This window comes from Heloderma suspectum, chromosome 5, assembly GCF_057233095.1.
Source record: "Heloderma suspectum isolate Gila_16-S chromosome 5, 16-S_ref, whole genome shotgun sequence".
In the NCBI taxonomy this organism is placed as follows: Eukaryota; Metazoa; Chordata; class Lepidosauria; order Squamata; family Helodermatidae; genus Heloderma; species Heloderma suspectum.
In genome coordinates, this window is record NC_139462.1 from 33,348,416 (window position 1) to 33,364,904 (window position 16,489).

Here is a 16,489-nt window from a genome sequence, read left to right on the forward strand (position 1 = left end):
ACACCTACCATTAAAGTTCTGCTAACATTTCTGTAATCATCTTAACAGTTCCTTCTCAAAAGCTTCCATTTCTTTGTATATTTTATCATGCATATTCCTGCCCTATCAAAGGGTACGTCAGGATAGAAACCTTCATTGTATTAATTATTTGCAGAAACATCATTATGAAATTAATGAGATTGTTCAACTAATCTGAAATGTTAATTTACTAATATGCATATTAAAATTGCAGTAAACTATGAAGCATTCAAGTAATTTCACAGCCTTTGCAACCTTGGCTCTGCAAAGGAAATGTCATCATACATAGCTCTGTAGGTCATCGTTTCCCAAATGTGTCCACAAGAGGATTTTGATGCAGCTACCAAGGCCAAGGGGCAGTGGCAGGAGGCAGCAGGCAAGAAGAAAAGCGATAGGAAGTGGTTAGGCACAAACGTGGGAGTGACTGAATGCAGCAGGAGCAAAAAGGAGCAAGACAGCCACTGGTGTTCAGGACGCACTCGTCCCTGCCCTGGATCCCAGGGAGCAATTACATCTCAGGAGTGGAGAGGACAAAGTCATCCCCTGCATACTTATAAGTTCTCATGACAGCAGCCCCTTAGCTTTTCTCTATAGATGTCAGTGAAGCTGCCTCCAGAACTCAGCCTTTGTCCATGCCCAAGTTTCTGCTTCTCATTCCTGTAGGACATCTTGTTCTATTAGCTTCCCATAAGTCTTAATGCCTGCTGATTTCCCCTGGGCTCTAGAGCCACTTGCCAGCTACACATAATCTGCAGCAAAGCTCTTAAATGGGACGTAAGTGCTGTCCTGTTGGGAACAAGGGCCAAACGGACTATACTGTACATTTCTATCTAGCAGCTATGCCTCCCCCTATTTTTACTCTAGAGTAGCCGCAGGGGGCAATCTGGATCAGGACCCTAGTGTGGAGGTTAGGGGGGCTTTTACGATCACTCTATTGAAACAATACAAGGGTTTGGAACAAACACAGAAGAGCAGAAGTTCTTATTATGGACCTGAATCCAGAGAACTACATACAGGCAAGGTAAACTCCATCAAGCTTGTCATGATTCCAAGGTTAAAGAGAGGAATTTGTTTTCTTCATGTTGTTGCTAGCTGTGAATATAATTTCCCTTTAAAAATGCTTTTGGTTTACTTGTGTTAATCCTCCAAAAGGAACATAAGCAAAACAGGTAATTTTGACTCATACTTACATTCTTGTTTAAATGTGAAATACTCTGTTAAATGTCTACATTCATGATTCCCACGCAGTAAAAACAGTGTTTTGGGATAAAGAATTTTCAAGGCCCACAAATACAGCACACACTGCAAAGAAGAAAAAAAGCAGAAAGGTGACCAAGGATGAACATTCCACTCTGCTTTACAAAAGACAACGTACATGAATTATTTTCCAATTAATCAAACCTGTTTATTCAGAGGCTTACCTAGATTTCAAGATATTTTACACGCAGTTTGTTTTGTATGCTTTGCAGTAACCTTAATTCAACAAGTAATTGTGAATGTTTATCATATTTCCTAATGACTGACAAGTAACATTTGTTTCCACACATTTTGTTCCCAGTCTTTTCCCTATGTCCCCCCAAAACTCTTCAATGCTATATCAAGACAAAAGAATCCATCTGGCTGTAATGGGTAACACTCACTAGCTAGAAAAATGCATCATATAGTCATCAGCATTTCCGCATAAAATAGAGTACTTCATTAGCTCTTCATAAAAGCAAATTAGTTTGTGAAGATATGTGAAGAAAGAAAACAGCTGTTATACTACATAAAATCCATAAGAGATCTACTGAAGAGCCGGGCTCAATACCAACATCAGACCAAACCATTGTTTCAGCTAATTATGTATTTATTTATTTTTATTTCAAAAAATTATAAAACGTGCCTTCATCCCACAAAGGATTTCCGGGTGGTGTACATAAAATGACTTAAACACAATACAATAAAAACAACCCTAAAATCTGAACATCAAATTGAGAGGCATAAAACTATGTAAAGCAGCTAAAAAGATATTAATTTGAATGGAAAAAACAGAAAAACCCTATGTTTTAAAATGCCTGTGCAAATAAAAAGGTTTTAACCTGATAGTGAAAAGAGTACAGTATTGGCACCAAGCAAACCTCCCATCACAGGGCATTCCAAAATTGGAGCACCACTATAGAGAAGGCCCTCTCTTTTATACATGATGTTCTTCTCTTATAGAAGGAGTCCAGAGAAGGACTTGAAGTGATTATCTTAATGCATTGGCAGGTTGATATGGAAGAAGATGCTCCTTCAGATATTCTTCCTACCCATAGTTAAGAACCAAATAACATGATTTGACCTTCGAGATGTATGACTGGCAAACCATGGTTTAGAGCTCTTTGTCTGCTTTCATTTTCCATCTACTCAGCTTCATAAATTCATTCCCATCTCCAGGGCCAGTGTTAAGGTAGGCACGGTCAACACCCTAGCAAGGACCCACTGACAAGAGCCCCCTGGACTTGCTACTCCTCTTCACCACTGCAACCTGCTTCGTCACCTGCCTCTTGCTGTAACCCAGACAACAATGGTGGTGAGAAGGAGGAGCAGTAGATCCCACTGCCTACCTTCTCACTGACTCTCTGCATGTCAAGCAATCCAGTATTCGCAGTGATGAGAAAGAGGATGAGGACCAATGGCAGCTAGTGACAATGGTGATGTGAACACTAAGGATGTTCTGCCCAAGCACCCTCAAAAACCCAGGGCTGGCACTGCTCCTCTCCATGATGCAGCAGCTTCAGGTCAAACTGTGGATTACAAACAGTTTGAGAACCCTACATAAACTATGGTTTGTAATAACACCACATTATTTAGGGTTGTTAAAACAAAAAGGGATTGTGAAGAGCTCCAAAAGGATCTCTCCATACTGGGAGAATGGACATCTAAATGGCAAATGCGGTTCAATGTAAGCAAGTGTAAAGTGATGCACGTTGGGGCAAAAAACTTCAAGGATAGCTTGATGGTGACTGATCAGGAAAGAGATCTTTGGGTTGTGGTGGACAGCTCAATGAAGATGTCAACCCAGTGTGCAGCTGCTGTAAAAAAGGCAAACTCCATGTTAGGCATAATTAGAGAAGGGACTGAGAATAAAACTGCCAATATCATGCTGCCCCTATACAAATCTATGGTGCGGCCACACTTGGAATACTGTGTACAGTTCTGGTCACCATATGTAAAAAAGATATTACAGAGCTGGAAAAAGTGCAGACAAGGGCAACTAAGGGCACAATACTATTTGAGCACGGAGGCAACTGCTTATCCAATGCAGGGCAGGTGCAGCGTGGAGGGGATCTTCTTAGCTGCGCTTCAGCCACGCTGCAGTTGTAGCTGTACAGCTGATTTCAGACAATGGCACGCCCCCAGGAATACCCCATTTTCTCCGCTCCGCGCTCCTCTTCTGAGTGTGGAGCACAGGGGCATTCCACGCTGCCTATGAAGCAGCACGGGGGGGGGGGGAGGTTGGTTCCCGGGAACCGACCTATCCTATGGCTGTCTAGTCACTGATCAGTGACCAGTGGCCATAGGATTGCACCCTAAAATGATCAAGGGTCTGGAACATTTCTCCTATGAGAGAAGGTTACAACAGCTGGGATTGTTTAGCTTGGAATAAAGGAGGGTGAGAGGAGACACGATAGAGGTCTACAAAATTATGCATGGTGTAGAGACTGTGGATAGGGAGACATTTTTCTCCCTCTCTCAAAATACTAGAACCTGGGGTCATCCTATGAAGCTGGCTGGTGGGAGATTCAGGACAGATAAAAGTACTTCTTCACTCAGTGCATAGTTTAACTATGGATTTCACTACCACAGGATGTAGTGATGGCCACCAATTTGGATGTATTTAAAAGGAGGTTGGACAAATTCCTGGAGGAAAAGGCTATCCATGGCTACTAGTCTTGGTGGCTATGTGCAACCTCCAGTACACCAGTTGCTGGGGAACATGTGTGGGAGAGTGCTGTTGCTCTCATGCCCTGCTTCTGGGTTCCTGGTCGACAGCTGGTAGGCAACTGTGTGAACAGAATGCTAGACTAGATGGACCCTTGGTCTGATCTAGCATGGATCTTCTTACGTTCTTAAGCTGGCACAGGTTCAAACATAACACTAAATTATCATTTGTTGTCAACTGCAGATAGCACAGCTGATTTTCAAATATGAGCTTGGTCTCCCTGAGGAGGCACATGCAGTTGCTAAGGGGAAGATAACTCATCGTCAATGCCAATCATAGCAGTTTTACAAATATCTTCATTATTCAAGAAAGCAGAAGGCAGGAATATTTCCCTTCATCCTTGTATTTTCTGGCTGCATGGAAGGCAGTGACTTATTTCTCACTGTCTTTCATGGGCCTCCAGGCTCACACTCCAGTACCTCAAAATCTAACAAATGATCCCTTTGATCTGCCTGCCTATATGGGCCTATAATGAGAATCTGTGATGCTTTTTGAATTATCTGTCTTTGTTTCATCTTACTTGATGTTGGAGAAGATCAAAGAGTTTTTGTCCATGCTTGTTAAAGACTTAAGGCCAGTTCACTTCCTTAACTTGTGTGTGTGTGTGTGTATACACGCTCATGTCTGCGAGGTAAGGATGGACCATATTCCCTATGTAAATCCTACAAAATTAAATGAGGCTTAAACAGAGAGAGAGAGAGGCATTTGAACTAGAGAAGAGGGAAAGAAAAACGTAACTTTTGAAGTTGCTCTCTTTTAAGCCGCCTCATGACTAGCTACTCTTCTTGCCAAGTCACCTCTTCTTTAGACACTTTTAAAAAACGAGGACAAAAGTTTCCCAGGGGCTTTAGTTCATACATGGGATGCTCGTTAACAAAAACTAGCATATTAACCTACAGCACTCCTTCCAGTACTTTGCAAAATTCAGAAGATGGATCGGACATTTCCATAGGTAACAGAAACACCTAGAAACTTAGTATTTAATAAATAATTTAGGAAGAACAAAAACACTAGAAGGCAAAACACTGGTGCTCTGTGGAATTACCTTCTATCTTTGAACTGGAGGGAAGCTTAATTCTAGAAAAGCTTGTTATTAGGCACACGCATGACAACCTCAGCAAGCTTGATCACTGCTGCAGATGTGAAGCAGACATAAATGGGAGGATAGACGAAATATGTGCTTTTAACATGGTAGAACAGGGGTGGGCAGAAGGCAGATCTACAGATGTTTGGGACTTCAACTCCCAGAAGCCTCTGCAAGCATGGCCAATGGTTAGGAAAGCTGGGAGCTTAAGTCAAAAACATCTGGAAATTGACTTTCTGCCCACCCCTGTGATAAGAGTATGTGGGCACTAATCCCCAGCAGTGGTATACTTGCATATGGCAAAAAAGTGGTCTTCAAAGGAAGTTGTCCCCAAAAGGAAAACAGCTTAAGAAGGCTGTTGCTATCCAGGGCCATATAAGGAGCTCCCAGGAATCTAAGGTGGAGTCAAGGGCAACATGCTAGACCAGCCTTCCAAAGCTTGGTGTCCTCCAGACATTTTGGCCTACAACTCCCATCAGCCCCAGCTAGAATGGCAAATAGTACAAAATAATGGGAGTTGAAGTCCAAATCATCTAGAGAGGACTAGGTTAGGGACGGCTGTTCTAGACATTATTAGGTAACAATAAGTAACTTCTGTTCAGGTGTAGGTATGGGCATTTCAATCCAACTGCCTGGTGTGGTGGTGATGATGGAGTATATTAGGGACCCTGAATACTTTCATGGTCATTGTTCTGAAGAAGTGCAAGTCAGTTCAGTCAGTTCCTTGTGGATGTGCAAGCTCATTTCTGTACCCCAGCCTTCCTATTTGGGTGCATTGGTTAGACCAAAAGGTAGGGGTGATATGGACTGTTCTAAAAATCTTTTGTGAACAAAACCCAAGGGGATGAGACCCCAAACACAGCTCTACGAGGACTAAGCACGCTCAGCAGCCCCCAAATGGATATGTCCAATATTCTACCAAATATGTTGGGGGTGGGGGGGGAGAGCAAAGGATCCTAGCTGGCAGCACTACAGTTGCATCGCTTCTGTGGTAACTTCAGTGAATTTCTCAAAGAAGACAGTCATAACTTTGAGCACATAAGGGAAACAATCTGCAGAGTGTACGGGTGCCTTTTGTTACACAGCAATTTATGATCGCACCATATAAAGAAACCAATTCTATCTCTCCTAAGCTGATGGGCAATGATTCTTTTTCTCATTTCTTGTGATCAGTGTAAGCTTGTCACCACATAATGAGTCACAGGCTTTGCACCACTGAAATCTGCTACTGTCCCTCCTCTATTTACGAGTCTTCAGTTTTCAGTAAACAAAAGAAGTTTCAATTATTATTTTTTAAATACAGGAATATAATCATTAGTCTCAGGCCTGTGAGAACTTTCTCACTTGCTCAGATGGTCTTGAGGCAGAACGACTTGACATTTACCAAAATTTTAGCAATATTGTATTGCTGGCCTAAGCCCCTTCCCCTTTCGACATGTCTAGCTCATCCTTCCCCAACCTGGTGCCTTCCAAATGTGGAAATGATGTAAAAGTTGCAGTTCAGCACATCTGGAAGGCACCAGGTTGGGGAAGGCTGGTCTAGTTCAACTTATCCATACCTCAACAACATCACAATGTGCATTTCCCTGCCACATCTCTGCATCATTGGGTGCAACTGGAAGGCCTGGCAAACACATAAATGATGACAGGATATGGAGTAAGTTGAATTAGATGTTCTGTAGCAGAGGGAAGAGCTTGACATTTTTGTTGGCAGCCCTGACTCTTTGAAACATGTAGCTCTGCCTTTTGTTTCATTCAAATTTCCTTCTCTGTATTATTGTGCCTATTCGCTGTGGCTTCTCATTAAGGTGTTAAATAATTTCTTTAACATTCTTCTGAGGATGTTTTCTTCTTTACTGTTAGAGCCTACAACAGTGAAAAGATTTCCATCTGGTTGTTTTTCTTGTTTTTGGGTGGGGTTGCCACCAAGTAATTGAGTGACCTCAGATTCCCACTCTTTTTTGTATCTCAGTTAATCTATGTGACAAATTTCAAGTCATAATATTGATTTACCACACAAAGATGTTCTAAGGCTTAATTAAAGTGTTTTGTGTTCTTTCAATTAAAGACCTATGGAGAACGTGAAATATATTTTATGATGAAATCTTCAGTCATTAAATTGTGACCTTTACAACTATAGTGTCATTCTTACATGCAATTATTTAGACGGATGACACAGAGCTGGATCCAGATTTAGAGTATACCCATTGAAATCAGTGGAACATACATTACTAAGGACTAATAATTTCAACAAGTTCACTCAAACTATGACTAAGTCTGGATCCAACCCATAGTTACCCATCACCAAGTTCTTCACTTGTCTTCTACCTAGGGATGTTGGAGGATATCCGGTAGGAGCTTGAGTTGGACAGTTCTTGCCAGCTTGGACCCCTGGTCGCAGCACTGACTCAGACAAGTTCAGGGACACCCCCCCCCACTTACCCACAATTGCCATTTTGTGTAGAAATCGCAGGAAATCTACTTATGTAAATCAAGATTTTTGAAAAATGGCAGCCGTAAACAGCGCAATTTATGCAAAATTACAGGTGTAAATGGTTGAACAGGGTCGGGTAAGTGGTGGGGGGTCCAGTGAGCGGCATGTGGGGAGAGTGTGGGGGATGGGGGTTCACCCACCCCTACTTTTACCTTACTGCAAGTCATTAAGTGATATCACTGAGGCCTAATTCAGTCTCCCAATTTTCAGAATGCACCCTTTCCACTCTGCTCTTCATACCATCTGGAACAGTTTGAGGAATGGAAAGAAGAAAGTGGCACACATCAAAGCTATCCTCTGAACCATATCAGGCAGCATAAAGGAGAGGGGGGCGGGGGCTTGTGTGCTATCTCTTCCAATAAGCAATTGTCTTATCTCATTATTTCTGGGCTATCTGGAAGAACCAGAAATTTACAATGGGGCTGATTCACACAGCATTTCTAGTGTATACAGCACACATGCAGTGGGAGAGTTGGGTCACATCTACCCAAATCACACTGGACGTGTCTGTTCCACCTCTGGGTTTTCCCTGAACCCAGAAGATGGACATAACATTGAAACAGGAACTATGTGTAATGTGTTGAAATAGGAGCTATGCATAATGGGTTGTATCCAGTGTTAGTCCCATTCATTTCAATGGATCTACTTCAAGTAGGCCTGAGATTGGATACAACCCACAGAATTCAACGTGTGGACCCAATCCACACACATGATCATTACGCCCTCCAAATTGGGGCAAAAGTCACTCAAATCATGCCTATATGCCTTGGATTGGCCCTATTCCAAAGTTACATCCAATGGGTGGATGTTAAGTAAGCTCAAGGGCAGTACAGGTACAACTAGTATCATGTAATTGGGGGAGGGGGGTGAAGTTTCAAAAGAACTTGTTAATTTATTTCTTTAGCATATGGGATTGTACATGTTAAGCACAAGCAGCATATGGGAGTATACACATTAAGTGCGAGCATTCAGAATTTATGCAAGTAGAACATTTTAAATGAAAAAGGGAACTGTAGGGTTGTTAAATGATCAAATATCTAGGACCTACACAGTAGTTACCCACCCCTGCCCAAAGTATTTCCTTTTGAATCACATTAACAACGCAAAAGTTTATTGTACTGTCTGTTGAATATTCCCCAACTATACTACTGTTTTGTTTTGACATCTGCAGGGCTCATTCATCACATCTCGGCTTAATTACTAAAGCACACACTACCAATTTATTAAGATGACACTATGCAAAATATCCATAGTTGAAATATTGTTGTTCCTAACTACTCACCAGCAACTACCATAGAATTTTAGGACTACCCATTACCCTTACCTGATGTGATAACTGATTATTCTTTTCTTAATATAGCCAGTTTAATTTCATTGCAATGAGATTAGGTATGGAACTGAGACTGCCTTTCTGATTCACCCTAACATTATAGCAAAAGAATCCCTCAGCCACCTTTTACTGCATATTTCATAGGAAGTTTTATATTATTTTTGCCTTCATGTTTTTAACCGTGACAGTTGCCTTCAATTTTTAAATTTGATGACCTTAACAGTTAGTATATTACTATTGATTGCTCACATACATGGTGTGGTGAAGGTGCACTGCAGCCACTCTCTTTAACATGGTTAAGAAAATAGGAGGATGTAATGAGCTATGAAACCAGGATTGTAATCTTAGTAATTAACAGTGATCTTAGTGTTAACTAGTTAGTTAATCTACAGTACTGCTAATGCTGACAAATGGAAGAAGGAATTTGCATGGGAGGGAAGGAGGAAGGGAGGGCATGCATTGAATCCCCTTCCGATGGCAATATTACATCGACACAGGGCCACAAAGAGCTGGCATTTAGTAATAGAGACCCTTGGAAAAAGCCATTCATGTATCTTCCATGGTAGACATTTTAATCAAAGAAATAAATTTTAAAAAGGTATTTGGCCAGTTCACAAAAAATAAGCGCTGTCTGGTTAAATACCTAACCTTGCAAAAGAATTTGGATACTGAAGCCAATAGCTCCTGAATCTCTTGAAAATGGGTGCAGGAGCTTTGCCTGTGTTTGAACATGAAACTCAGTTTTAACTTGAATGTGCAGACCTATTGTTATCACTGTCTTCAAGGGAAGTAACACATTTTGTTATCTGTGGTAACTTCCCGGGCTCCTTTGAAAATGGTTGTGGAGCTTGAGGCAATATCTAATCTTGAAACTTAGAACTGAGTCCTGGATCAGTTTACCAAATTTCATTCTGATATCTCAATGCTCAACAGTGTTATGGCCCCGCAAACAAATTTACAAACAGAATGCCAAAAAAGACAGTTTTAAATCTAAAGGCTCTAGTTGCTTTCCTCAGGCAATTACAGAAACTTTGTTATTTATTTGTGCTGAAAGCATATTTCGTAGCAATCTTGGGTGCCATTTTTGATGGGGCACAAATAAAAATAAACATTATTTATTTATTTCAGAAAATTCGATACATTTCTTTAAAAAAAAACAAATCCCAAACCGGTTCACAAAGTAAAATCATGATTAAATATAATAAAAATCAACAAAACAATAATAAAATAAAATATTGTATTACAATAACCAAAGATAAACGGAAATGCCAGCGGCTGTGAAAATGCCTGGGCAATATGCTTTTTAGTTGTGGGCAGAAATACTAAGAACCCGCCTGATCTTGATAGGAAGAGTGTTCCACGAGGTGGGGGTCACAATGGAGAAGGCCCTCCTTCACACCATGACCAAGTGAACCTCAGCAGGCTGCTGTAGGGCTTCCTCTTCAGACCATAGAGACCAGGATGGCCAAATGGGAAAAGGCAGCCTCTCAGGTACAGACTAAAGCTGCAATCCAACAGACACTTGTGCAGCTTTTATCAATTTTTAAGACCTTGAATGGGGTTTCTACCCAAGCCTCTTTGAAATTAAAGGGAGACTGCAACAGATTTACGCCTTTTACCCAGGCACATATCAACCATCTCTAAAATATTATGAGACTGAAGCAGTTCCCTGGGAGAGAGATTACTGAGCTCAAGCTAATGGGAAAGCTGATGATTACTTATTTTGTCATCAAAGCACTGAGGAAGTTAATACAGATTGTGGGGAAACAGCTCCCTTAGTAATTGCTAACAAGAATTTAGGGAAATTAGCATTGATTTGAGAAATGTGTTTACGTGCATGCGTGTGTGTGTGTGTGTGTGTATACCTATATATCTGTATATCAATCACTGCTGCACCACTCACTGACAGGGTGCAGATTATTAACGTACTTCCACTCTGGTTATGCATATATTCTACCAGATATTCTACCACTTATCATGAACAGTTTTGAAAGTTTGACATTTCTGTCTCTTTCCCCAAATCCCAGGACATTGTCTGACTCATAATAACCAGCATTTCAACCTAGAGCACGTCAAGGCACAAATGGAACAGAATGCTGGGCTGTGGGATTTCTGTTTCTCTTTAACACACTTGAAGTGGACTTGGACCAATAGAGAGGGGCTCAGTCTTGGCTGGGGGAGGGGGGATTTCTCAGTGACAGCCGGGAAATGCTTACAGAACAAAGCCTGTATTTACTAACCTATACAAACACTTCAAATTACTGCTGGTACTTCTTACAAAGAACGAATCATCAAATAAAATTCAAGAGACTACTCTGGAAGGATTTTTGCCTGGAGGTCAGCCTGGAAATTTCTGAACATCAGACTGTTTCGCAAGACTTCCAGTACAGGGGAATCTATGGCGGGAAACTCTGTGAAAACACTGTAGCTCCCAGCTGGCATTTCAAGCCTCAAGGTTTTGGATGACTAAGGAAAAAGCTGAACTGCAAGTTTATGGGCTTCAAAAATACTTCATGGTTGGCTTCCATCCTAGATTCTTTCCCTCCTACCAAATATTATTCCGTTTTTCCCATTTTTCAAAAGTCTCCAATTTATCCTATGCATTTTCCTAATTGTGCAATGAACTGGTACAAAGGGGGAATAGGAGGATGTGTGTGCCCTACTTGTGGGCTTCCCACAGGCATCTGGTTGGCAACCCTGGGAAACAGGATGCTGGACTAGATACAACTTCATTGTGATCCAGCAGGGCTCTTCTTATGCACTTGACCAAAACAAGACACAAATCCTCAGCAGGTTCTAAAAGTTGGAATCTAATGGTGACAAAAGTAATCTCATCAAAAATAAAAGCTCTACTTATTACAAAAAGCAAATGCAGTTGATGGAAAAGACAAAGCTTGATCCTCAAAACTATCCAGAAGTGCAAGTTACATATTATTTATTAAAACATTTATATACCACCTTTCATCCTTTTTGGATTTCCCTGTGGTGTACTACATATGATCAGCACAATCATAAAACAAAATAACAATGATTATAGTTGCAGATCAGATCCTTAAAAACAGACTGAGATTTGCATAGGATAAATGTCTCGGTAAATAAGAAATGTTTTTGACTGGTGTTTAAACGATGAAGTATTGGCATCAGGCATACCTCTTTGGAGAGGGAATTCAACAACTGGACACCACTGCTAAGAAAGCCCCCCACCCCACCCTGTAGCTTTTAAATTGTACTAATAAGATTGTTTATTCTTCTGGTTAGGTTTCTTTTTCAACAAACAACAACATTAAAAAAACAAGCACATGTGTTTTGTGAAAGAAAGAGAGAAAGAGAGAGAAAGAGAGCATGCACTTCTGTGCACTACCTGCAGTGCAGACTAGGACTGATCAGGTTATCTCCCATCTCCATAAACTGCTGTTAACATATTCATAGAATATAATTAGAAGTTGTATAATTAGTATTCATGATGATATCTCTGACCTAGGCTATTTTTTTTTTTTTACTAATTGCTTTAAGAAAATCTCAACCTTCGATTTAAATCTAAAAAATCCAATTTAAATGTCAAAATTTGATTTTTAAAAATTTAGTTTAAAAAATCACTGATTTTTATTAACACTGATTACAACTGCTGACTCCATGCCAGCACTAGAAGATGCATGCTATCTGCAGCCTTCACACCAGGCTGGCCAAAGTCACCATGCAGTCTACATGCCCATCACAAACCTAGTTGTCTACGTCTATAATGATTGCATCATCCATCACCATGAGCCCCACCCCTCCAACAATGCAAGGGGATATCTATTCATCTGCCAAGGGATGAACAGATATCTTCAGAGTGTCACCCTCCTTCCCCAAGACCCTCATTCTCTGTGCCAGCAGAGGAGTGGTTATCTTGGGAGTGGGATGCTGATATCCCATCCTTCAAGGCCTCACCCACCAACCTCTCTCAACTTCTCAAGCTACCATGACGTAAATGGAATGAACTTGTTCCCTGTGAACCTGGAGACGGTTGTACAGACCACACACCCATGACTTCTGCCCAGTAGGCAAATAGCTGTACATGTGACACTCTGTGCACTAGACAGGCTGGCCCCCAGAGCCCTGGTAGTTTTCTACTTCACAGCTGTTTTCTTTTCTTGATTGGGTTTGTTTCCCTGAAACCTAACTTACTGACTAGCAGAAGGCGAGAAGGGGACACTGTCCTGGCCTCCTCACCTGGGGTAGTTTTCATAAATACATGTCACCATGTGAATGAGTTCCCACATATTAAAATCACAATTTACCATTTCCTGCAAAACATTCCATAACAACATAGGGGATTAAAGGTTCTGCTTACTTTGCATAGCAAACTAAGTTAGCTTCTGATTATTTCCTAGACAAATGCTGGATTCTGAAATCTTGTTTTGTACAGCTCTTAACACAAGGAAGGTCTCATTGTCATTGAAGTTAGGTACTATCTGCTATAGGCTTGCACAACTCGTGACCCACCAAGACAAATGACACCCCCCTCCCCATGCAGTTCTGGAGGCAGAAAATGTAACATCTTTTAACCGCCTCCTGAAAACACAGGCTTTCCCACAGGCTTTCCTTGGGCTGTGACTGCTGCTGGGTTTTACTCTGGTTTTACATGGTACTTTTTAAACTTTTAGAAGTTTTATATTGTGTCTTGTTAAATTGTATTTATGGTTTTAATTGTGAATTGCCCAGAGAGCTTTGGCTACGGGCAGTAAAATGTAATAAATACATTAAATAAATAAATAAATAAATAAATAAATGCAGACCTCCCAATCATACAACCACCTATGAAGACCTTGATAAATACCCCATCCCCCCGCTTTTTCTGCTTGCCTGAGATTGCAAAAACATAGCTTTGGCAACATCCCAACATGCCACAATATGTGGCTAGTGAGCTACAAATCAGGAAGTCCTCCAGTTCAGTTTCTTGCCATTAACTCTTCATGTGGCCTGAGGAAAGCTGTTCCACCCCGATCTATATCTGCAGTATGAGGGTAATGCTACTCATTCATCTTACAGGGCTGTCATATATAACGCATTTGAAGCACTTTGAAACATCCCAAAGTGCCATACTACGTATTATGGGCCACAATTTACACAGGGCAGTACTGGCACAAAGAGGAAGTGCTTCAAGAGAACAGCCCTCATTTCGTCATTCTTCTAATTTGTATGCTACACTTAATCAAGTGTGTCATATTACCTAACTTCCCTCTTACAACCTGCGCACAGGAGGTATAAATAAAAAGAAAGAAGTCCTAATCATGAAACAGCAAAGATCTGCAAAACAAAGCAGAACAAACAAAGCCACCATCCAGTTTCCGGGAAAGGAAACTATTTTAATTTAAACAAAGCAGAACAAACAAAGCCACCATCCAGTTTCCTGGAAACTATTTTAATTTAAAATTATGATTTTTTTTTTAAAGTCTGGAGATTTTATTGTGCTGTATAGCATCTATTCATTTTTTCTATGTGCATTCAATTGAAGTTTTAAACACTTTATTATCCTTTCCAATGCATTATTAAATGTCTTCTGCCCACTTAGTATATTTTCCAGTTCTTGCTCGTAAAAATAGTTCCTTCATGCGCAGCAGCACCTTTCAACTTGAAACAAATTATTTGCAGCCTATATACAAGGATAATTCCACCCAGCACAGAAACACAGAATCAAAAGAGTTGGAAAGAGCTTTAAGTCCAAGCCCTGAAACTAAATTTGGACCCACAATAGATTCTGCATCTTCCCTTCACAGCAGGGATAAAATTAAAATGTAGAACAGATTTAAACAGTGGTACTAGACGGTAACAATGTGAAATTCAACAAGGCCAAGAAGAACAAATGTGGACAATGAGTTTTTCTTCTATCTGGTATGAAAGAAAGAAAACTAGACCCAAAATGCAATAAGACCCAAGCATTATAGCGGGAAATGATTTGAATGGCTCAGCAATTTGAAGCTGTTGAGGAAAAGAAAAAGAGCAAGTTGGATTGACAATAGCATAATATGCAAGACTGCACAAAGGTATGTTAATATTGTTCCTCTATTTAGAATTGTTAGAATGCTGAATCAAATCAGGAGCACAAGGTAGAAGGTTTGGAATGCCTGGCATCTGAGGAAAGGGAAAGGAAACGTACAAGCTTAACTAATTTTGCAGTTTTATGCACACTTCATTCTGAGTAAGCATGTTTCGTACTGAGCATGAGAAAAACAGGCTAAGGAGTTTAAAAAAAGCAAAAACAAACAGCTATGCTGGTCCATGAGGACAACCCACCCCCCGATCCATGGTTGTGCAATACCTTTATTAGTACCAACCAAAATGCCACAAAAGTGTGCAAGCTTTAACCTCTTCATCAGGTTAAGTGGAACAAAAAGCAGGGTGTGGGGAGGAAAAAATAGAAAAGTCCAAAATCTGGCCAGATGTTGTGGCGATGAGGTCTGCAGTTTATACCCAGTCTCAAAATTGGAGATTTGTAAACTGAATGAATCACTGGTAGGTGTAGCAGGTATTAGACTACACTAAGCAATGCATTCTGGGACACAGAACGTTTTCTAGGGTCATGTGGGAAAGAATGAGGAGAGTCCAGGTTAGTCGCTTGTTTTGTCACAGGGCTGCAGGACCAGCATAGGCTGTGCAGTTTGTATGTTTGGCTTCCTGCTGTGAGAACAGTTGGGGACAGTGAATATCGCTGTCCATTCGGTGCCATTCATGGTGTGCCTTTACACTGCAATAGGTGTCAGGACCTGCCATCTCTTAGAAGGGTTGCACAATGCACCATATTAGCTGGGAAAGTTGTGGAATCTCCTTTCTTGGAGGTAATTAAAACTAGGTAATAAATCTCTCAGATATGGGTTAAATCTCAGAAAATCCTACTAAAATTCAGTTGACATAAATTTATTTTATTTAGAAGTATTTGTAAATCACCTTTCAGAGGAAGCCCTGCAAAGGTGGGATACAATAAAATTGAATGACACAGTATAGTAAATTACCAACAACAACAACAACAACTAAAAAAGTACATAATGCACTAAGATATAATACCCAGAAGTAAAATAAAACAGATTAAGGCTAACAACAAAATCACTCAGAGGCAAAGAAAAGTCTTTAGGTCCCACTTAAAACTTTCATTCCAACAATGGAGAGCTTTGGCTATTGGGCAGTATAGAAATTTAATAAATAAATAAATAAATGTGGGCCACCACTGAGAAAGCCCTGTTACTGCAACCTGCCAACTTGATGGTTCTTAATAGTGGGCCAGAAACCATGGCCTCTGAGGATGATAACAGGGATTGGATAGGTTCATTAGGGTATTTGCAATCCTTCAAATACTTTGGTCTCAAATTGTTAAGGGCATTAATGCTAAGACTAGCATTTGAATTGAGCTTGGAAGTGAAAAAACAGCCAATGTAGCTGATGCAGAATTGGTGTTATATGTATTATGTATTTTTAAATTATTATTATTTATTGCATTTATATCCTGCCTTTTTTCCTCTTACAAGAAACCTAAGGCAGCTTACATTATCCTCCTCTCCATTTTATCCTCACAACAACAACCCTGTAAGGTAGGTTGGGCTAAGAGTCTGTGACTGGCCCAAA

The 16,489-nt window shown here is 40.5% G+C and overlaps 1 protein-coding gene across 1 annotated transcript in view; it reads right to left on the bottom strand.

Moving 5' to 3' along the window:
- The window catches only part of PPP3CA (protein phosphatase 3 catalytic subunit alpha), a 271,308-nt gene that overhangs the window by 85,743 nt on the left and 169,076 nt on the right, over positions 1–16,489 (bottom strand). The window contains exon 4 of the mRNA XM_084855718.1: positions 1,209–1,320. Coding sequence (XP_084711844.1) covers positions 1,209–1,320 — 112 coding nt within the window. The remainder of the gene's footprint in view (positions 1–1,208; positions 1,321–16,489) is intronic.